This window comes from Sus scrofa, chromosome 9 (genome assembly GCF_000003025.6).
Source record: "Sus scrofa isolate TJ Tabasco breed Duroc chromosome 9, Sscrofa11.1, whole genome shotgun sequence".
Classification (NCBI taxonomy): domain Eukaryota; kingdom Metazoa; phylum Chordata; class Mammalia; order Artiodactyla; family Suidae; genus Sus; species Sus scrofa.
The window spans coordinates 10,839,183-10,862,455 of NC_010451.4; the positions used below are offsets into that span (position 1 = coordinate 10,839,183).

Sequence of the window (23,273 nt, forward strand, 5' to 3'; positions counted from 1 at the left end):
GCCCCGGGAGACAAGCTACGTGACTTTGGACAAGTACTTTGCTTCCCGGATTTCATTTCCTCAGCTGTAAAATGAGGGCACAGATCTTCTCGTCATTTTTGATCTGGTGATAAATATGTTCGTACAGGTTGTGCACCAGCACCGTGCCCAGGACGGCCACTGACAGAAGCGGCCTCTCTGCCTTGTCCCTTCTCCCCGTGAGAAGCCAAACAAGGGGGTGGCTCCCGGGCATCAAAGTGGCCTTAGAATTTGGGGAGTTTAAAGGCGATCCGCTCCCTGGCTGGAATTTCTTCCTGCCACATCAGTCAGATGAGATTCTTTCTTGCTGCCCATAGAAACTGGACCTTTGGAGACATTTCCCATTAATCCCGGGAAAGAAAGTCTCTCACCTTCAGCTCAGTCTGGCCTCGAATGTCAATTTTATAGCCTTCATCCAGGCTGACAGTGTCTGGACGGTGCTTCTGCTGACGTGAATTCTATACGCTGAGAAGAAAGATAATAGTTGTTGCCACTTGGTGACAGCATACCTAGGGTTTGGCCAAAAATCATTAAGAGCCTGTACCAGCTCCAGTTCCAGCCAGTAATGCACACAATTTGGATTCATGCAATATCCTTCCCTGGCCTTCTTGTCCCCCTAGTAGATTGCTGGTCACTAAATCAGAAGTCTCAAGGAAAAGCAAATGACACAGACGGAGGGATAAGAAGAACTTGAGATGAAGTCAGAATCCTAGGAACACCATCTCTGCTTATAGGGCAGTGTGTGATGGCTGAACCAGCACAGATAGGCATTCTGTTTCTTTTAAGGGCAGGACTCCCCACAAGGGCCCCACATCTGGTTATGCAGGAGGAGTCCTGAGTGACATGAGGGAACCCAAACCTGTGACGCCAGAGGCAGAAGCTAACTTTTTTTGGCTGCTCTAATCAAGCCATCAGGGTGGTTCCTGCCACCAGCAAGGACCTAAAATGGCATTTTTGAAATCGAAAGGGGGTCTCCTCACTGTAAAGCTGGGGAAACCGAGACCTGGAGGAAGAGCATTGTGTTCAAGTTCACTAAGCACTGGCGTTCTCATCATGGCGCAGTGGTTAACAAATCTTGACTAGGAACCAGGAGGTTGCGGGTTCAATTCCTGGCCTCGCTCAGTGGGTTAAGGATCCAGCGTTGCCGTGAGCTGTGGTGTAGGTCACAGATGCTGCTCGGATCCGCATTGCTGTGGCTCTGGCGTAGGCCAGCAGCTACAGCTCCAATCAGACCCCTAGCCTGGGAACCTCCATATGCTTGGGAGCGGCCCTAGAAATGGCAAAAAGACAAAAAGCCAAAAAAAACAAAAAAAAGTCGCTAAGCACACAGACCCAGTCAGGGCAAGAACCCAGGTTTCCTGCCTCTTGCATCATTGTTTTCTCTGTAATTCTCTCATCCCAAAAACCCCATAGAAAGTTAAAAGAATCAGGGACATAGCACCGTCTCCTTATAGTTGTTTTACTGATAACTAAGGTACGCTGCCACCAGGTGGTGATTGGTTACTAGGCACTGTTTCAAACAGCCAGGCTGCAGGAGGCATTGAGGGAGTCCTTCCGGGGGCAGAATAGAAATACAAGACACTCACGCAGCCCTGTAGACTCCATCCGAGATGCGGTGTTGACAGTGTCCCCAAAGAGGCAGTACCGAGGCATGGTGAGACCCACGACCCCTGCCACGCAGGGCCCTGAAACTCAAATATGCCCAGTGAGCTCCAGCAGGTCCTGGGCCCAAGAGAAGTCCCTACAACCGTCTGGTCATTTCCACCCCCACCCCCCAAATGTCTGTCTTTTCCCAACCTCTTGGGCTCCAGAGGAGGGGTGAGGATGAAGCTGTATGGAGTCTCCAACACCACCTAGAGAGGACAGGGCATCTGTGCTAGGCTCCGGGCTGGGGGTAGGCGGGCGCAGATCAATCAGAGCCGGGCTCTGCTCTTAGGGAGCTCCCAGTCAGGTCTGGGGAGGCGGGTAAACTTTAAACAATGAAGAGAGAAGGCCCCAGGGCTGTACCAGCCCAGGAAAGGAAACCTGACCCAGTCCGGAGGACTCGCTGGAGGGGGCGGTACATAAACTGTGTCCTGAAGGAGGAAAGAATGATGCAGGGAACAGCAGGTGCAAAGGCACAGAGGCAGCGAGTCCACGTGCCTGTGGGAAAGGAGAGGAGTTCCCACCATGGCTCAGCAGGAACGAAACTGACCAGTATCCATGAGGCTGCCGGTTCTATCCCTGGCCTTGCTCAGTGGGTTAAGGATCCGGTGTTGCCGTGAACCATGGTATAGGTCACAGACACACCTCAGATCCCGCATTGCTGTGGATGTGGCGTAGGCTGGCAACTGTAGCTCCTATTCAACCCCTAGCCTGGGAACTTCCACATGCCACAGTGGTGGCCCTAAAAAAAAAAAAAAAAAAAAAAAAATTAAAAAAAGGTACATGAATCTGAGCATCACAGATTTTTTAATTTATAACATCTTAGAACCTTAAAATAATAGAAGAAAAAAAGAACTGTCAAACATTTCTATTACGGAGTCTTGGAATTTTAGAATTGCGGAAGCATGCCACAGGGGTAGCCCCAGCCAGGGCCGCGGGCGGGTCGGGACGTGGGCTGGCCCATCCCGGGCACAGCCCAAAGCCGTACCTGAGTGCAGGCCGGTCCTGATGTGAATGGGCACAGTGGGCGTGTGCCTCATGCGGAAGTCGCCCACGGAGCCGAGCATGTCCAGGGCCATGTTGGCGATCTCAGTGGCGTGCCAGCTCCCGTTGCGCCGGGGCAGCCCCGATGCCACCATGTAGGCATCCCCGATGGTCTCCACCTAGAAGTCACGGCCTTCCTGCTCCAGCACGAGCACACGCCCTCCGGGGGCTGACGCACGTGCGTGCCACACAAGGCCACCTCCCGGGAGCCCCTGACCCACCCCTTGAGTCTCTGCCCCACGGTGCCATCTCTACCGGCCTCCCACCGCAGCTGCTCTGGCCACGATTAGATCTGCACGTTTCAGATCACCTTGGTCTGAATTGCAAGCACCTTTGCCTGTCTCATCTCTTCGGAGCAGACCATGGGTCCCTTGGCAGCGGACCTGGGGGCCCATCTGCAGCACGGGGCCGCAGCAGCAGATCAGGGCTTCCCCTGCAGGGGCGCGCATGGATGCTGGATCTATAGAGAGCCTATTTCCCAAACCCTGGGCCCTCCAAGGTATACTGAAAAGAACGCAAAAATCCTCGGAGTTCCCATTGTGGTGCAGCGGAAATGAATCCGACTAGGAACCATGAGGTTGCAGGTTTGATCCCTGGCCTTGCTCAGTGGGTTAAGGAGCCGGCGTTGCCGTGAGCTGTGGTATAGGTCGCAGACGCGGCTCGGATTCTGCTTTGCTGTGGCGTAGGCCATTGGCTACAGCTCTGATTTGACCCCTAGCCTGGGAATCTCCATATGCCACAGGAACAGCCCTAGAAAAGGCAAAAAAAAAAAAAAAAAAAAAGCAGAAATCCTATAGAAGTGGATTCAAACCCTGGCTCCGTCATTTACCTTGGTCGGGCCCACTTCACCCGTGCAAGCCTCAGTTCCTCTTACACGGAATGCGTATGAGAGAAAGTCTTGTCATTTAGCGACATGGATGGACCTAGAAATTATCATGCTAAGTGAAGTCAGTCAGACAGTGAGACACCAATGTCAAATGCTCTCCCTGACATGTGGACTCTGAAAAAAGGACACAATGCCCTTCTTTGCAGAACAGATGCTGACTCACAGGCTTTGAAAAACTTATGGTCTCCAAAGGAGACAGGTCGGGGGGTCGGGGGATGCGCTGGGGGTGTGGGATGGAAATCCTATAAAATTGGATTGTGATGATCATTGTACAACTACAAATGTAATAAATGCAGTGGGTGATAAAAGAATAATCATAACAATAAAAAGAGAAAGTCTTGTCATAGATGCTCAATAAACAGACATGTCTCACCATCATCCTCCTCACGGCCACCAGCGGCAGCAGCAGCGCTTGCTGGGCTCATGGTTTTAGAGTCGAGAGAACCCCAGAGTCTCATAATTAGGAGGGACTCTAAAGGCCCCCACCTGCCTCCCTGCTGGCTGTCCAGGCCTGCCTGCATCTCCTCCCCGAGGCGACTGCTCCAGGCAACTCTGATTTACTAAAGTTGAGCTCAGGGCCACCTGCTTGTCACCCGCAAGTTCCAGCTCTGCCTCCTGAGCTCAAGCCACAAACCTTTCCTCTTCTGAAGCTCACGCTCTGTCCTGAAGGCCCTGGTCCGGGCGCTGGGGACACAGATGGGTACCGTGGCTTTCTCCTGGGCCACGGGCCAGGCCAGCCAGGTGAAGACAGAGACTCTATCCTCTATGTCATCCCATCTGTAGGCTAAAGAGCCCAGCTCCTGCACTGCCCCTCCTGCAGTGGGCACCTGCTGGCACCACGTGGCCCTGGGGAGCAGAGTGGTCCCTCTGACCCTGCCTGTCTGCTCTCCCTGAGCACCGGGTGGACACCACCAATGATGTTTCCTTGCCCCTAGGGGGCGCTGTAATTCAAGCGCTCTCACACACCATTAGCTGTGAGCCGTGCCTTACTCCCTATGTCGCCCAGCCCAGTCTCTCTCTCACCGACTATCTTTGCCCCAAAGCTGGACGTGTTCTGTCCTAATTATGCGACATTCTGCTCCGATACCAAAATCCGCTCCCCATGGCAAATGCTTTAAAATTCACTCCCCATGGAGCTGGCAATCAGGGACTCCCAGGAGTTGCAGACTTGCCTGCCATTCCTAACAGGGGCTCCTAGGACCTCCTGCTTCAGCCAAATGGGAACCTTGCTGCTCTCCGCAGAGACCCTCGGTGCTTGTCCACCTCGGTGCTTTGATCGCCTGCTCCTTCTGCCTGACATGCTCTCTCCCAGTGCCTGTCTGCTGTGATCCGAGCCTTCCATCAGCCCAGCTCACACTTCATCAAGTCCATAAAACCTCCCCGGCCACCCGCTGGGAAAGAGATGCTTCCTCCCTGGGGGCTGTGACCTCCATCTCCCTCCCGAGCATCTGCTGTGGTCCCCGCAGCACCTGCTTGTGGGCTGGCGTGAAGGCGGTGGGGTCACGGGCAAGGCTGCTCCCCGCTGTGTCTATTTCCACAGAGCGAGACCTCCCACCCCACAGCCCTGGAAGGAAAAATATGAGCAAGCCCTGGCTTTCCCTCTGCCCACGTCCTTCTTCCCCACAGAAGGACAAAGGCACCACCCGATTGGCAAGAATGAGAACTAAGTGCTCCCTTAAACACTCATACAGCAGTTATTATGTGCCAGACACTACCACAAACCCCTTACAAATATAACCCATGAGAGCTGCACAAGAATTCTGGGAGGTCGGCACTAGCGCTATTGCCATTTTGTAGATGAAAACTGGGCCAGAGAGGTGAAGGCACTTATCAACGTCACACAGCACAGATTTGAACTTGCTCAGTCCAGCTCCAGAGCCCGTATGCTATGCCGCCTCTTGATGCAAAGGGTGTGGGCCCTTCCTCTCTTTCTTTTGGGAAGAATCTGCCTGTTGAGTGGCCTTTCTCTCTGTCCCTGCCCGGGCCGTGGTCGGCACATGTGTCTGGACCAGGTCCTGCCTCCCAGAGGCGGTTCAGGAGACCTACTGCTCTCTGGCCCCGCTTCCAGCCCGCCAGGTGTGCAGCTGCACTTCAGGAGCAGTACACCTGCTCTGGGGACGGCACATGGGTGACCCAGGGTCCAGACTGGGGAGGAGGAGCAGCAGAGAGCCCCAGGCGGCCACACATCCAGACCGCACATTCTCCAAGCTGCTAGGCTGACCCAGAGCCCTCCACCTGCCGGGCCCCCTGAGCTGGAAGAGAGAGTTTGGTGTAATAAATCACCACCCCGTACAACCCCAGCAACAGAAAGATGACCAGGCACAGACTCTGCCCTCTAGGAGCTCAGACTTATAAAAAGGCTCACGCCAAGACTCCTGTCATCGGCGACACTCGGCCACAAGCGAGGGCCAAGCTCCTTGTATAAAGGTGTGGTCCTTTTGCAGCTGGGAGAACAGAGCCAGAGGAGAGGCGGGTACAAAGGATTCCATTGTAACAAACACAGGGGTGCATTCTAACTCCACCACTGGCTTGCTGTGTGACCTTGGGCAAGCCGCCTCCCTCTCTGAGCCTGTATCTTCATCTGTACAGTAGGGAGAATCATGCATCCCTCTGAGAGGGCATGGCGAGGGTTAAATGAGATACCCTGTGACAATGCAGGGGCCTGGCCAGTCCTCTGTAGACACTTACCCGGTGCTGGCGCCCACTCCCCATGCTGTGCTTTCAGGGGGAGGCCTCAGCGCCTGCCCATCTGGTGCTCATGCTGGTCTTGGTAGGAACAACCGTGCTTCCTCTCCCCGCTTCTTCAGCAGGACCACCCTAAGCCATAGGCTCTTCCACCTCTGTTCTACAAATGGGAGCTTGAGGCTCAGAGATGTGCAGCGATGAGCCCAGAGTGGCTCAGCAGCGTGGCGGCGCTGAGTGATGGGGGTAAGCCCTCTCTGCCGCCACAACCCACATGGGTCCCAATCCGAGGTTCTGTCCCCAAAATGTGCTCGTTCAGCACGTGCTGGGAGGGATGTGCAGACCCCTGCGGAACCAGGAAATGATCGCCTGGCTGCCTCCCAGCCCAGACCGGATTAAAGAGCCGTAACCCGATCCTGCTGGGACGGAGGGCGACCGGGGCGGCTGCGTGAGCGATGAGAGACGAGCTCGCACGTGGGGAGGACACCCCCCTCCCCGTTTCCCCACATCTGGATGGGTGTGCGGGCCTGGCTTTCTTTCCTTTCCCTCGGCCCGAAAGAGGCAGACCTCTTGGCCAGAGTTCAGAGCAGATGAGAGAGCGTGATTCAGAGCTGGGTGGGACGCGTGTGTGAGAAAAGATTAGCAGGGGAGGAAGAGACCAGGCCGGGGTGACTCAGGGCACATCAAAGCTGCGGGGCTCAGCAAGACGGGACGAGGAATCTTCTCCTGGGGCCCACGGCGGCGGCGGCTTGGGAGGCAGGAGGGGAGCTCAGCCAGCGTGAGCGAGAACGCCTCCGACCACGGGCTGGGACAGGGACGTGGGGTCCTGGTCGGGGAACAGGAGGGAAGCTGTATGGCAGGAGGGTCGATGGCTCAGGGCCCCGCGGTCAGCATCGGGCAGCGTGGCGCAGTGGACAGAGCGGGGCGGTGGGGGGGACGTGGCAGGTTCCTGTCCTGGCTCTGGCATCCACCAGCTGTGTGCCCTCGGGTAAGTCACCTCCCTCTCTGGGCCTGAGGGAACTCCTCATTTAGTCGGCACGCATTTCCTGAGGACCTAGTATGTGTGGGACATCGCCAGGGACAGAATGGTTTAGGTTAGAACCGACAGGGCCAGGGGCAGTTAGGAGAGCATCACACAGGAGCACCTAACCAGGAGGGCAGGGACGCTAACCCGAGACCAGGAGGAAGACCAGGAGCGAGCAGGAGAAGAGGGAGAGCAGGGCTTCCAGGAAGAGGGAACAGCATGTGCGAAGGCCTCCTGGCTAAAGAGAGGAGCAGAGAGGCCCAAGAGGAGATGGAGTGGGGAGGGCGGAGGGCCCCCTCCTGGAGGGTCTTAGGGGCCTCTGTGAACCTGTGGCTTTGCCCTGAGGAGGTCTGTGTCCTGGGGGGGTGAGCCCCTACGAAGGGGGCTTTCAGGACCAGAATGCCCAGGATCAAGTCTCAGCTTCACATCTTGTGAGGACTCTATAATTACACAAGCCACATAACCCCCTGTTTTTCCATCTACAAATGAGAGGAACCATTACCTACCCTAAAGCTTGTTATGAGGATTGAATGGGTTAATACATATAAGGCCCCTTGTCTTGTGTGTGGTATACAGTAAGCACCCCATAAGTACTGGTGAGGGAGTTCCCTAGTGGTGCAACAGGTTAGGGACCTGCCGTTGTCATGGCTGTGGCTCAGGCTGCTGCGGTGGCGTATGTTCGATGCCTGGCCTGGGAACTTCCACACGCCATGGGTGCGGCCAAAAAAACCCTGGCAATTACTGTCACTGTCAGGATGCGGTGTGTGATGCTATCAGCAGACTGCCTGGCACCTGAAAGAGGCGGTTCTCTCGTCTGAAACTTCCCATCCTGGCTTCAGCCCAGGGCCTGCCCCCGCCCCAGCCCCAAGTCCTGAGCTTCCTGGAGGCCAGTGGTGAGAAGGGGGGCTGGTGGATGGATCACACGTGAAGATGAAGGCCCGGGGAGCCCGAGGGCGGCTGTTTCCTGGGAGCTCCCTCCCCGCCTCCTCCTCTGTGCCTGACTGGCTCAGGACTCCCAGCTACTGGATGAGAATGGCATGGGGTGGGGGTCTCCACCGCAGGCAGAGAGAGCAGCAGGCTATCTTCACAGGCTCACAGTCTACACAGCACTTCTACCAGGGGATGAGGATCTGCCCATCATCTGTGAATCCCCAGGGACTGGAGTTGACAGTCCTGTTTTATAGACGAGGACACAGAGGCCCAGAGAGGGGGAGCCACTTGCCCAAAGTGACACAGAAGCTGGTGTCCAGGGTGGGACTCAAACCTAGGCTTGAGAGGAGCACAGGGACCAGATCATGGAGAGTCTTGATGGCTCTGCCAAGGCCCCCACCGCTCCCTCCAGCATCTCCCCTCCACCACCCTCTCCCGCGGCTGGTCCACTCAAGGTTCACCCATCAGATCCCATTTAGCATCCCTCACACTCACTAGGCCACGTGAGAGAGGCCCGCCCTCTCAAGCCTCAAGCTCCGGCACATTGCTCCCCCATTGCTTGCCTAGAACCATGCCCAGACTGAACAATGCCAGGAAGACAGCACCTCCTCCAGGAAGCCCTCCTTGCTCTTTACTCCACACACCTACCCCTGGCTACACGGGGGCCCTCTCAGCCTCCTCTGCCTCCCCCATCATCACTATCACAGTGGCTTTTCTTTGTCTTTTACCCACAGCATTGAGAGCTCCCCGAGGGTGGGCACAGAAGCTGACTCATCTGTTGGTCCTTGCCTGGCACAGGTGGAATTTGACTTCCCCACTTCTTGTATCTGAGCTGGCCTTTTGACTTGTTTGACCAATAGAAAATGTCAGAAAAAGCAATGTGCCCAATCCCAGCTTAGCCTTCAAGAGCGTCTGTCCGTCTGCCTGCTCTCAGACCTCTGCCACACCAGGGAAGCGATACCAACTAGCCTGCTGGAGAGTGAGATCCCCTGTGGACCAGAACTGAGCTGTCTTAGCCAAAGCTCCAGGCATGGGAGAGGGTCCAGCCAAGATCAGCAGGGCTTCCTCTAATCCACAACTGACCACAGCTGTCTAAGTGAGCCCAGCTGAGTCCAGAGAACTTGCCAGCTGGACCTACGGGCTTGTGTGCCTATCCTTGTACATTACGGGGGCGGGGGGGAGTTATTTGTTACACAGCAATAGCTTACCGATTAAAACACAGAAATAAGTGACTGGAAGTAAACGTATCCCACAAACAATGATAGAAGAGGGAGAGACGGAATGCCTGCCTCCGGGTCCTCTCACCTTGTACATGTCGTGGCCGCTCAGAACAGCATCAAAGAGCGTGTAGAGGTCGTTGAGCAAGCCCACCACCTCGATGGGCTCACTCAGGGCTGAGATGATGGTAAAACCCACAACGTCACTGAAGTATATGGTGACCTGGTCAAAGTACTCCGGCTCCACAGGCGCCCCCTTTTTCAGAGCTTCAGCCACAGACCTGAAGGGATAGGAAGGGCCAGAGTCACGAGTGAGTTAGCAGTGAGGGAAGGATATTTGGGGGAAATCCTGGGTTGAGTATCAGGGCATCTGGGGCAGGTCTGCTGGTGTGCTGGCTCCCCTTCAGCAAATACCTGCCCCCTCTCTGGACGTTACATCCTCTGGAGTCAGATGGGGGACCCTGTGCCCTCTCCTTGTTCCCAAGGGAATGAAGCAGCAGAAATGCAATGCGCACGTGCCCAGCACAGTGCCAGATACATACAAGGGCTCTATGAAGAGATGTTGGATCAACAAACAATGAAGGAATTGAATGGCATCATGGAACCCAGATTTACTGAGCACTTACTATGCCCTGGGTCCCAGTACTCAGAGCCAATGAGGCTAGAGGTACAATCAAGTCCACTCACAGTGGGAGCATCTGAGAGAGCAACCTTTCCGTCTTCTGTCTCTCCAGCTCCAGCTCCTCAGTCCGCTCCTGGATCAGGTCTTCCAGGTTCTGGGAATATTTCTCCAGCATCCGCAGCATAGAGTCAGCAACGCTGGTCTTCTTGCCTTGGTTGATGCCTTTGAACTGAAAATGGAATGCAAATCCCAATTCGCCCCTGCAGGTCAGCACACTTGGCTCTCAGGCGGAGAATCTGGGCCACAGGAATGAACCAGACATAGTCCCTGCCTCGAAGAGCTGGATAGTGGGAAGCACATATGTAATAGACAAGGGATGCAGCTCCGACAAAGGAAAGCACAGACGGCTAGGAGGAAAAATGGGTTCGTTCTGTAGAGGCAGGTGGGCAAGGAGAGAACTTGGCAAAGGAACCCATGCCCAGCACTGCATCATCATTAACAAACACACTGGTTCTTACAAAAACATGGAGACATGGCCATTCTTTGTTCTTAAGGAAAAGTGGATGGATGGGTGGGTGGGTGGGTGGGTGGATGGATGGATGGGTGGATGAAGAGATGAGTACGTAGATAGAAGCAATGCATGTTGGTTATTTATGTATACAATCTAATCTACCTCTTTATTGCTCTTCTTAGTCAACAAAAATGCCTATGATATAAAATATTACCTGCGTAAGGACACTGAGACCAGAGGAAAATGAAGGTTTAAAAAAAGTTAGGTCAGGATTGGTTGATGCTTTTGAATGATATGCATGCTGGAATTTGGTCACAGTTTTGGATATGGGCTTCCTAGCAACAAAGCAAAGAGGGAAATATTGATAATGTAATCTACGGCGTCCATAAGACAATGCCTATTGGACTAGTTGCTCAAAAGGAACACAGCTGCTGCTAGTGCTCAGCACAGAGAAGTACCTCTTTTCGGTCTTCGTAAGAGGACATTCACAAGTTGCTAAAAACTGTACCTTCAGCAATAACCCTGTAGGAAATATGGCAGCCTGTTTCCTAGGGAGACTTCCTAGAACTTTCCCCAATGTGATTTGCACCTTCCCAAAGTGCAGTGGGTCGGAGAAACAAAATTAATGATGATCAAAGTGGAGGGGTTAATTCCTTTCACTCAGCATCTTGACGTGTGTGTGTGTGTGTCTGTGTGTAGGTGTGCAGTACTAACCTACTTCTCTCAGGCAAATACCTATAAGGTGGGGAGTGATAGAAGCCCCTGAAGAGCACTTCTTTGTCTTTTCAGGGCCGCACCTGCCGCATATGGAGGTTCCCAGGCTAGGGGTCGAATTGGAGCTGCAGCTGCCAGCCTTCACCAGAGCCACAGCAACGCTAGATCCAAGCCAAGTCTGACCTACACCACAGCTCTTGGCAATGCCGGATCTTTAACCCACTGAGTGGGGCCAGGGATCGAATCCGTGTCCTCATGGTTACCAGTCGGATTTGTTTCCACTGAGCCACAACGGGAACGCCAAAAGCACTTATTTTTTATGCCCATTAAAAGCAGAGGCACAAGCTTTAGAGGTCTGTTGTCATGGGTGTGACAGCTGCTGACCTTGAGACAGCAACATGGACAAGAAGCTACGATCCCCAAGCACAATCACCTCTGCAAGGAGGACCCTCGCTTTATAAATGACGGAGCAAAGATCTGGGAAGTACAGCTTGCCAAGGACCACACAGTGGAGGAAGTGAGCGGCAAACCGAGGTCTATCATACATTCATTTTATCAGCAGCCGTCCCACTGGATGACTGTATCATTCGGAACATGTTTCCCTTGGGTCGCCCAGGAATGAAATCAGAGTGTCTACAAACAATCACGTCCTTCCTTTACGACACTTATTTTCTTGCTTAATTGCTTTGGCTGGTACTCAGCGAATGTTAGAGGAACGTGACCCAAGTATTCGGGCTTCAAGGTCAGGGCTCTTTCACCTCATTCTCTCCTCAGAGAACTGCTTTTTGGTTTGGTTTGGTTTGGTTTTGCTTACTTATTTCACTGGATGGTCACACCAATATGTCAGGTGAAACCAGAGTTAATCTTTCTAGGAATCATCTGAGGACAGCTGAGGCTCACCAGTGCAATCAGCGTGGCCAAGGTCAAGTAGTAGCTAAGGGGCACCATAGAGCTGCCTCCGCCTTCTCTCCCGAAGAGCCTTAGATAAGCTCTTTTCCACTGTCACCCCTCATTCAGGGCAAGAGCCTTCTCCCCCACCTCACTGGCCATGGCGATCTCTGATCCCTGGAAAGATCCCAGCCTGGTGTCTAGGATGGCTGCCCATCTTAGCGCTGCCACCCACCCTCGCAGTGGCCGCTGAGAGCTCACGGGCTCCGAGGTCCAGATGCCCCATCTGTGAGATGGGACACCACCCCTGATGCCAGAGCTGCAAGGGAGGAGAGGTGTGGAGAGAGGGACGTGGGGAGGCTTTTCCAGAAGACGCCTGGGTGTTTCTCCTGTCTTCCTGCCTCTCGATCCCCCATCACCTGTCTGGACAGCCCCTCCTGCTCACTGAGCCTGTCCTTGGCAATGTTCCACTGTCGGGGGTGGGGGGTGAAGGGCAGGAACAGGAGGCGTGAAGATGTCCCCTCAGGCTTGATGGGCTGGCCCTGTGGGAGCCATTAGCTGGCTCAGTCAGGTCCACACGCTCCAGCACCATCCTGTGAACTCTGCGCAGGCTTGCCTGGCGCCTCCCGCTGCAGTCCCCAAGGCAGCCCTGGCGGGGGGGGGTCCCCCTTGCTGGCACCATCCACTCCCTGAATCAGGAAACCCGCGCTGCCTCCACAGCCCCAAATGGCCCCTCTGCTCTGGTGCCAGGAAGCCCGGCACAGGGCTGGGCTCCCCGCATCAGCTCTGCAGACAAACCTGGGTCTCGATTCGGCCCCAGCCTTTACTCTCTCCGTACTTTAGCAAGTCCCTTAACCTCTTCATGCCTCAATTTCTCTCCTACTGAGCCCAGATCGTAACAACGCTGCCTCGGAGGGCCATCAAGAGGGTTAAATGAAGTAAGCCCAGCACCCAGCGCAGGGCGTGGCGCCCAGGAAGGCACCTGACAAATGTCCCCGGGCCCCCAGCTCTGCGAAAGCTTTCCTCCGAGGGTAGACCTCAGGCCCCACCTTCAGAGGTGACGATGCCAGTCCGCTGCCCCCTTTCTGCACAGAGTTTCCGGGTCCTGGGACAGCATGGGGCCCCCAGCGGGCTAGCGAGGTGAACTGGTCTGCTGTTTCTCGCAAGCAGCCAGCTCCTCTGGGGGCACTGACCTGGGTGTAGACCTGGTCCAGGGTGGGTCTGTACTCCGGAGCCTCCTCCCAGCACTGCTCCATCAGCTGGATGCACTCGGGGGGCCCGTGGTCAGCAGACACCCGTGGTCGGCACAGGGGAGGGGGCGACACCACCTTTCCCATGATTTCTGCAACAAACACGGAGTGGGCTGAGGTCCCCAGGAGGCTGGTGGTAGGAGGCAGGCCTGGGATCATAAGAGAGAGGGCACGGGGGGCCTGTGGGGGTGCAGGTCTCAGGCGCTACGGGTATTCCTGGGCCGTCCTACTGTGGGGACCATGCTGGCCAGGGGACCCAGGCTTGCTGCTACCCAGGGTCCGCCTCAGAGTATGGCCAGAGTATGAGAAAGGGTCTCAGCCGGGGAGCCAGGAGAGCAGGGCTTGAATTCTGGATCCGCCACCACCTCTCTAGGAGGTGTGGACAAGACAGTGGTCTCTGTGCCTCAGTCTCCCCATCTGTGAAATGAGCTTAAAAAACTGCTTTCTGGAGAGAGATGCCGAGGTGCCAAGGGAGGAGAGGATAGATGTTAGCACCTGGCACCTGGTAAGTTCACCCCAACCCCTGAACCCTGTACCACTTGCTGTTGCTCCATTGCCAGCAGTGCCCACGAAAGGGTTCAAGACCTGGGCACCTCGGCTTTTCAGCTCTGCCACCTGGAGGCTTCTGGCACCGAGTCTCCGCCAGTGTGAAGCAAGACGCTGCTTCTCGTTAGCACCGTCATGGTGACGGTTTTCCCAGGACCACCCCTGCTGTGGACCTTCGTGTCCCCGCCCCAACATGATAAAGACCAGACACAAAGTCAAGATCAGACAGATCAGCCTTCCAGCTCCGTCTCTGCCACCTACCATCCATCACTCCGAACCTCGGTGTCGCCAGCTGACCACGGATGGAAATAACCCCGTCTCAGGAAGCTGGAGGGGAGCCTGGGGATGCTGAGGATGCACAGGTGCACCTGGAGGAGGAGAGCCTGGGTACCAAGCTCAGGCGCTCAGCGGTGCAGGAGGGGACTGCGAGATCACCACTTACGTTCTGTACAAGTTCTGCCACCGGTGAGTCTCGGGTTGCCTCGCCTATCAAAAGGGCATCATAACAGCACAGACCTCTTAAGCGGCTAGAGGTAGAGCAGGTCAGCGTCTGAGGCCTTGGATTCTTCCTTGGAGCCAGTGGGAAGCTCGAAGCCTCTGCCGGATCTCCCCGTGCCAGCCTCCCTGTTGCGGGTGGCTCGTGAACCACTGTCCCATTTTACAGACAGGGAAACTGAGGTTCCCGGGGATGAAGTAGGTCACCCACAGCCACAGGGCCGGTAGAAAGCAGATGCCAGAACCGGGCCTGATTTTTCTCTGCCCAAAGGCTCCCTGTCTGTAGGCGTCTGGCCCCGAGGGCCTCTGGGGAAGGGTCTGGGAAGCGGTAGGTGCTTACAAAGGGGTGCGTGCAGATGGAACCAGTAACACATCACACGCACACGTCCAGCTCTTTCTCAAAAGGATTCAGACGATGGTGTTGTGATGAATAAAACACAAATCCATTTCAAAGTGTGGCTGACTTCAGAGCAGATTTTTGTCTTGGGGCATTTTCTCAGTCTTGGGATATTAAAAGTCAAAGAGTAGCACGCGAGGCTCCAGACTTTCTTTGTCGTTAGAGTGGCGGCCTCACAGCAAGCTGGGCACCGCTGGCCCAGGCCAGGCCAGGTCTCGTGTTCCTTGCCCACCCTGGGCCCACTGTCCACACCCAGTGTGTCGTGGTGATGGATCGGCCCTGCCAGCGGCTGAGGGGAGGCTCCGTGGATGAGTCCAGGAGATTTAGGGCAGGAGCATGGAGCTCATGCAAAGCCCAGACCCACGGCTCCTCCGGGGAGTCCCTTCCCTTCCCTGAGCCTCAGTTCATTCATCTCTGAAAAGACTGCACTTCCCCCACCCAGGATGGACCAGTGGAACAATGCAGATGAACGCGCTTTGGAAACTACAGGTATTCTCTCTATACACACACACAGGAGCTTACGTAATGCTGCTTCTAGGAGCAAGTCTGCCTCTAAGCGGGAGAGTCAGGAGAGAACCTGGGCTTCCCGTTAGCACACCCTAAATCCCCAGCCCCCAGGCCCACCATGTGCCAGGCATTTTGTCTAAAGCATTTCACCAATCCTCACATACTCTGGGAGGCAGGCATCATGACGCCCACTTTACGGATGAGAAAACTGAGGCACAGCGCCTAAAGGGGGTTATGAGCTGACGTGGTGTGGAGCTGGGGTTACGTCCGTGACCCCCAAAGACATTGGCATTTTACTCCCAGAAACCAGGAGGAGCGCAGCCAGGAAGGAGCAGGTCCGGGACTGAGGGCCCAAGCCGGGAGTGGCCCTGGGGTTCCAGACCTGGTCCCTAGAGCCTGAGGAGCCCCGGTCTGAAGGGCCCTGTGGCAACTTGCCGAATCCCCCTGGCCTGGTCCCCCTCTCTCAGCAGGCAGATCCGGCAGCAGTGGGAGGCAGGGGGGCAACGGAGGAGGTTTGGACAAATGGCCCGACCCAGCCCCCTCCCCCCCACTCCTCCACCTCCTAAATGCGGGGGCTGGAATGCTCGTCATTCGCTGAGCAGTGCTTTGGTGGAGAAAAGAAGCGAGGCTGGGCCTCCCTGTGAGCTGAGGATGATCACGGGGGGTGGGAGGGTAGCTGGGCTCTGCTCTGTCACCGCCTGCACCGTGGGCCAAGCTGCAGCGCATCAGTGGGACAAGGGGACAGAAGCAGCAGGGGGACAACTGGAGGAGCAGCCTAGGGGCCAGGGAGCCCTGACAGAGAACACAGGGGAGGGGAAGGTTTCCAGAGCTGGGTCCTGGCACTGGGTCAGAAGAGAAAATATCTAAGAGCAGGTGATGATGGCGGAGGCGAGGGGACAAAGATGTGGGGACAAAGATGCTCTGAAAGGAGCCCCGCTCAGGCCGAGACACAAGCCCCCCCCACCACCTCCCAGGGCCGAGCAGACTGGCCACATCACATGTGGACTGGGTGTCAGACACCTTTCAAAATTTGATTCTCACTATACAGATGGGAAAACCGAGGCTCGGAGAGGCTAAGTGATTTGTGTGAGGTCATGTAGTAAGCAAGCGGGAAAAGCTACAGGGAAAGCACTGAGGTCCATATAGACACAGTCTGTGCAGAGCAGCAGTGGGGCGGCGGGGGGTGGGGGGGAGGTTAGGGCATGAGCGCCTCTGGACGTGGCAGTGACACTGGGAGAGGAAGAAGGGAGTTGGGCTTTCACCCAGAAACCCAATGCCTCTGGCCCAGAAGCCGCTCAGCTGCTGTGCTGGCAGAGCTGCTGAAGGCAGCCCGGCTTAAGCCAAAGACACCCAACTCTCATAGACAAAGCAGGCGATGTCTGGGTGGTTATTTTCAGGCCCCACCTCCTGATGGTCACGGAGCTCGTCAACTATGTGGGGATTCAGCCAGGGACAGGCCAAGGGCGGAGGAGAAGGATGCTTACCTCCGGCTGAGAGCCCCGAGGAGCCGTAGGGCGGGCCCCGAGTCAGCACCTCCTGCAGGATGATGCCGATGCTGAACGAGTCCCCTTTGAGGGTGCCCTGCCCGGGGGCCCGGGCCCCCGCAGCAGCTCCGGAGCCGTCCACAGCAGCTCTGCAATCACAGGGCAGGCCACACCGCTGGCCGCTCAAGCTGCCCAAGCTGGGCGCGCGCTTCACACCTGGGGTGTCACTGCCCTGTCCCCACAGCCCCGGAGGAGGGAGCTGCTTCTGTTCTCCCCAATTCACAGGTCAGGGTCCTGAGGCTCCCAGAGAAAAAGCCATCAGCTCAAGGTCACACCACAGACCATGCTCGAGGGGTCCCCCGCCTCACAAACAGAAGCTTCAGAACCTACTGGCAGCCCCCTGCCCACCCTGAGCTGACCTTCAGGGGCTGGCCGGGGGCGGGGAGCCCACTGAGTGTCCAGCAGCGCCGCGTAACCGTGGTCAGTGACCTTTAGCACAAAGCGTCCGTCCACCACGCAGTTTCGGGACTTGAGGCGGCCGTGCGGGAAATGCCGCTGGTGCAGGTACCGCACCCCCTGGAGTGGAATCGTGGGGGTCCCTTGGGTCTGCGGTGCATGAAAGGGACCCCAGGAAACCTTCCTGCCTCCCCCCACCCTTTGCCACACAGATTTTTCTCAGTTAGACAAAGTGGAAAGAGCCCAGGCCTGGGGAAGATCTGAGCATCTCTTGTCCCCCTTCCATCCCTCTTGCCTCCCACAGCTCCAGGCCTGGAAAAGGTTCTCACACGGATCAAATCCAGCAGCAGGGAGGCCTTGAAGGTCCAGTCCAGCCGCAGAGCCTCATTCCTCAGCAGATCCTCCAGGCTGCCCCGGGCACAGTACTCCAACACCAGAGCACTGACCCCAGAGGCCACGAAGAAGCCCAGGAAGGTGGTAACGTTCTCATGCCACAGCTCCCGCATCTGCCGGGGCAATGGGAACCTTAGCAGCCTCCAAGACTGGACAAGACATGATCCTCTACTGAGCACCTAGCACAGGGTCGAACACGGAGAGGCATCGGAAATGCTGGATGCATGTGATTGGTGGATGGACAGATGGATGGATGGATGATGAATGGATGGGTGGATGGATGATGAATGGACGGACGGGATGGATGATGAATGGATGGACGGGATGGATGATGAATGGATGGGTGGATGGATGATGAATGGATGGACGGGATGGATGATGAATGGATGGATGGATGGATAGTGAATGGATGGATGGATGATGAATGGATGGACGGATGGATGGATGATGAATAAATGGATGGATGGATGGATGGATGATGGATGGATGGATGGATGGATGATGAATGGATGGACGGGATGGATGATGAATGGATGGATGGATGGATAGTGAATGGATGGATGGATGGATGATGAATGGATGGATGGATGGATGGATGGATGATGAATAAATGGATGGATGGATGGATGGATGGATGGATGATGGATGGATGGATGGGTGAGCAGATGAGTGGATGAATGAGCCAGTGAAACCAGCAAGTAGAAGCATCATGAATAAGTGACTCAGCTGTAGCCAACTCCACAGAATAGGGATTCGGGCTTATTCCCAACCCAAACGACACTATGGACCTGAAAGCTGTGCAAAGTCTCTCCCTCAAGACTCAGAAACTAATGAGAAGAAGAACAGAAGGGGTCAGGCACAAGCTGAAAGCAGCCCAGCAGGTCAGAAATCATGAGCCCAGCCAGCGAGGCTAGCATTTGGCCAAGCAAGAAAGATGGAACCATTGTCCAGCACGGCCTTCCTCACAAAGACAGTTCAGGGGTCACATGCTTATTCACATATGCGGTGAGCTAAGAATGGCCTCAAGTCCTTGGATACTCCTGCCATCAAGAGATTGGCCCTCTGGAGTTCCCTGGTGGCTCAGCAGATTAAGGATCCAGCATTGTCACTGCTGTGGCTTGGGTTGCTGAATTTGATCCCTGGCCCAGGAACTTCTGCATGCCATGGGCGTGGCCCCCCAAAAAACAGAGATTGGGCCTCTGACCCCTCCCTTTGAATCTGAGTGGGTTCTGTGACATTGCGACCAACAAAACATGATGAAAGTGGTCGTGTGTGCTTGGGGCCCAGGTCTTAGGAGACTGATGGCTCTCGTTTCCCCTTTCTTGAAGGCCTCTCTGGGGGAGGCCTGAATGGTCATAAGAAGTCCCTCTACCCTGAGTCACCAGAATGGGGAGACCACGTGGAGAGGCCCGGAGGCGACTCAGAGCGGGAAGGCCGATCCTGCTGGGCCTCCTCTCCAACCACCCAGCCAAGGCACCAAGCACAAGTGAAGCCATGGAGGCCCCCTGGACGGAGGGTCAGCATGATTTTCTGTACAAGTCCAGATGGCAAATATTTCCGGCTTTGAGGGCCTTGAAGTCTCTGCCACAACCCTCCCTTCTGCCGTTTCAGCATGAATGCAGCCATAGACAGTTGCATAAACGTGGCTGCGTTCCAGGAAAACTTATGTACAAAACAGGCCGTGGGCTTGACTTGGCCCGAGGGCCAACCACCGACAGCCCATGTACAAGCTGAAAACCACCGAGGAACCCCCACCCAAGGCCCAGCAGAATGAAGAACTGCGGGTCTGAGCCCTGCTCGAATTTCCTACCCACAAAGTTGTAAGAGATTATAAGACGGTTGTTGTTTTAAGCCACTACATTTTGGGATAAGCTGTTGACAGGGTCAGAGAGAACCCCAACAGCATATTAAAGGTTCTGAGACGTCTGCGTCTAAGCCATGCGATTTCCAAAGTCCTCTGGCCCCACAGAGGACCTTCTAAGAATCAACACACGCTGGTGGCAAGACGCCCACTGGGAAATGCCTAACCTGACCGCCCATCACTCATCTCCATGAATCTGATTTTAGACCGTCGTGATGTGGGAAGTGATAATAAAATTCACCGTTTACCAAGGGTCCTTGATTGGCCAGAGACATTTCTAGGTTGTCTCGTATATTCTCTCCAATCCTCACAACTGCCCCGGGGGGTGGATTTCATTAGCTCCATTTTACAGGAAAGCCGAGCATGCCGTGGTGGCAGGGCTCCCTCTGGGATCTTCCAGACTCAAATCTTATGCTCTGTCCTCCACCCCACAGTGCTCTGCAGGATGGTGACAATTTTGAGGGTGAAGGGGTTTATGTGGGTAGTGATGACAAGTGACTGAAAGCGCCCTGGGGGAGGAACGCTGTCTCTCTTTTCTCTTTTCTGCTATGTCTCCGAAGCCCAGGGCATAGATGGTGCTTGATAAATAGTGGACAAATGGGAGTTCCCATCGTGGCGCAGAGGAAACGATTCCGACTAGGAACCATGAGGGTGCTGGTTCGATCCCTGGCCTCACTCAGTGGGTTGAGGATCCGGTGTTGCCATGAGCTGCGGTGTAGGTTGCAGACGTGGCTCGGATCTGGCATTGCTGCGGCTGTGGCATAGGCTGGCAGCTACAGCTCCAATTAGACCCCTAGCCTGGGAACCTCCATATGCTGCGGGTGCGGCCCTAAAAAGACAAGACAAAAAAAAAATAGTGGACAAATGAATGGATGCGGGAAGGGATGGAGGGTACATGATGAGGTCCTTCCGCGGTGCCAATTATGCCATGCCATGACAGTGATGGAGAGGACTGTGCCCCTGGGCGTCGTGGTGATGATCATACGGGGATGTGACTTTGGGGACACGGGTGTACGACAGTGACAGTAATGCCGTAGCTGTGATGAAGTGCTGGCCGTGGGGCAGGGATCATGAGGACAGGAAGCACCTCCTCTTTTTTTGGCCACGCCCACGGCATGCAGACGTTCCCCGGGCCCGGGATCGAACCCACGCCACAGCAGTGACCACGGATCCTTAACCCACCAGGCTGCCAGGGAACTCCGAAGCACTTCCTTTTTGGAGGCTAGACGCTTCCCCATTGAGTAGGGACCAAGTAGGGACCAATCCCGACCGGTGGGGTCTCACAGCCCCGCGGCACCCCTACCTTTCTCAGGAGGCTGAGGCAGCTCGGCCGCAGCTCAGGGGCTGTTCCAGCTTCAAACTTCTTCAGCCACACCCACTCCCCCTGTTTAAGAAAAGACAAGAACTCCCTGCTACTGGCCCCCAACTCGGGTAAATCCCTCAGCCTGTCTCAGCCGCAGCTTCTTCCCCATAAACGCACTTTTTCTGTGCGCCCCAGGCCAGGGAGACCCCGGCCAGCAGAAATGAAGGTCAGACTTTGTCTCCTTTGGCGGACAGGCTTGATTTGCAGTCTTAACTCCACCACCTTCTAGCTCTGTGACTTTGCACAAGGGACTTCACGTCTCTGAGCCTCAAGTCCCAATTCCGTAAAGTGAGGACGGCAACCCCACCCAGACTCGAGGGCTAACAGATGGTGGATAGAAAGCGTGTGAGCTCCGGGCCCCGAGGTCAGCTTTAATCTGCAGGCCTCAGGCCCCTAGGACACCCCAGACCCAGTGAAGCGAGGGGAGCTCCATCACCTGGGGGCTCTGGGGCGGGGAGGGAGGACAGGCAGAGGCCTCAGGCTGGGGTCCTCGCCCAGAGCCAGCTGTCGCCTCAGCCCTCTCTTCCTTCCTGCTCGGCCTGGCCCGCAGCGCACTCAGGGGAGCAGATAAAACACACTGACTCCATTAAAGCCTCCCTTCAGCCGTGAGACAAAACAAAATAAAACAAGATGGGCTTCCCCAAGGGGGAAGGTGGAAAAGAAGGAACCAGAGATTCCCGTGGTTCCCGTGGAAACCATCAGCCCAGCTCCTGGGCCGCCAGACCCGGGAGAGTCAGCATCCGTCAGCTGTTGCATCTAGAACACAGCTCCCAAGAAGTCACAGCGGCTCTGACTTCTGACCTTCCAGCCTCCCTGTCGGCTGGTGGCCCAGGCTCTGCCTGGAGGCTGGCTGTCCTGGGCTGGGTGCTGCCCTGCATTTCAGGGCCTCAGACCCTTGACAGAAGCAGGCAGGAGGGTGACCACGCTGGCAGCGCCCAGGCCCAAGTGGCCAAGGAGTGACCCACGGTCAGGTCACAAAGCACTTGTGACCAGGGGCTGGGAATCCTGCCACCAACTTACTGTGGGACCTGGGAAAGTCAGTGTCCCTCTCCCGGCCTGTTTCCCATTCTGTGGCAGGAGTAGGGCACACAGAGGCCCGAGAGGCTATGGGCTCCCTCAGCTTCTCCCAAACAGATGACACCTGCCCCAGAACCCGGGCCTGGGGGGCCCTTACCTGGAACAGAGCCACGCTGGTGGGCTCCAGGGGGGCTGGCAGGCTCCTTGCCGACCCCTGGGCTGCTGATGTCAGGGCCCCACCATCCGCCACGCTTCTTGACTCACTGGCATTGTCCCCGTGTAGCCTCTGGAGCGGGCAGGTGCAGTCAAGGGCCCAGACCGGCCTCAGGCCACTGCCTGCCCCCCAAGCCCGGTGCCTGCCCCACCCACCCGTCTGCTCGGGGGCCGGTGGATGAAGGTGAGCTCCTGGGCTGTCAGCAGGATCCGGTGGGGGCCCCGCACCAGCTGCAGCTGCTGGATGCCCAACCTGGAGGTGAGAGAAAGAGCAAGACAGGGAAGGTGGTGCCAATACCCCCGCGAATGGCTCCCTGGACCTGCCTCTGACCCAGAACCCTCCTGCCCACTTGGTTTCCCCTCCCGTCTCCCCATCATCCCCAGCTGGGCTGAGAGGCCACCCCCGAGCACTGTCCCCCACAGAGCCCCTTGGACACGCTCAGGGCTGGACCCGAGGCCTGATGTGCCTGCTGGTCCCCACCCTCGCTGTTTTCAGCTCGCCTGGCGGCCTCCCGGGGCGCTGAGACCCTCGGGTAAGGGCTGGGCGTGGAGGGTTGCCCCTTCTGGATGTGGCTGAGGCTCAGGGAGCCCAGAGGACCTCGGACCCAGGAAGAATTGTTTGCAAAGTTGAAGGGCCCCGGGGGACACCCTGGCCAAGCCCTCGCTGCACAGACGTGTAGCCCGAAGCTCAGGGAGGACAGAGTCCTGTCCAAGACCCCAGGCTTTTTCCCCGAGTCTCCAAAAGACCTCCCGGGAGGCACACTGGCCTTGACAGAGCCCTGGCCGAGGCTTCAGGATGGACAGGCACGCAGGGGGGTCCTGAGGTCTGGGATGAAGACTGCGGAAGCTCCCTGCGGGCGGCCAGGGCTGGGTACACAGCTCAGAGGCCCTGTGGGGTGGGGCCAAGCCAGGCTCAGGCACACGGGGACTCACCTGGTGAGGCCAGCGAGGGCCGCGCCGGCCAGCAGCAGGACACAGGCCAGGGCCGGAGCGAGGAGGCCGCCGGGGGGCTGCTCACCTGCAGGAGAGCGAGGGAGGACATGAGGCCCACCGGTGCCAGCCGCTTCACTCACTCTGCCCCTACTGCTGGGCCTCCTCTGGGAAATGGAGA

The 23,273-nt window shown here is 56.4% G+C and overlaps 1 protein-coding gene across 1 annotated transcript in view; it reads right to left on the reverse strand.

The window, feature by feature from the left end:
- The window catches only part of LOC100523457 (olfactory guanylyl cyclase GC-D-like), a 34,815-nt gene that overhangs the window by 6,173 nt on the left and 5,369 nt on the right, over window positions 1-23,273 (reverse strand). The window contains 15 exon segments of the mRNA XM_021062551.1: window positions 390-442; window positions 445-483; window positions 1,605-1,703; window positions 2,651-2,825; window positions 9,534-9,726; window positions 10,133-10,296; window positions 13,374-13,522; window positions 16,860-16,965; window positions 16,968-17,008; window positions 17,279-17,435; window positions 17,645-17,821; window positions 20,873-20,953; window positions 22,107-22,235; window positions 22,319-22,415; window positions 23,096-23,180. Of these exon segments, the coding sequence (XP_020918210.1) occupies window positions 390-442; window positions 445-483; window positions 1,605-1,703; window positions 2,651-2,825; window positions 9,534-9,726; window positions 10,133-10,296; window positions 13,374-13,522; window positions 16,860-16,965; window positions 16,968-17,008; window positions 17,279-17,435; window positions 17,645-17,821; window positions 20,873-20,953; window positions 22,107-22,235; window positions 22,319-22,415; window positions 23,096-23,180 (1,745 nt within the window).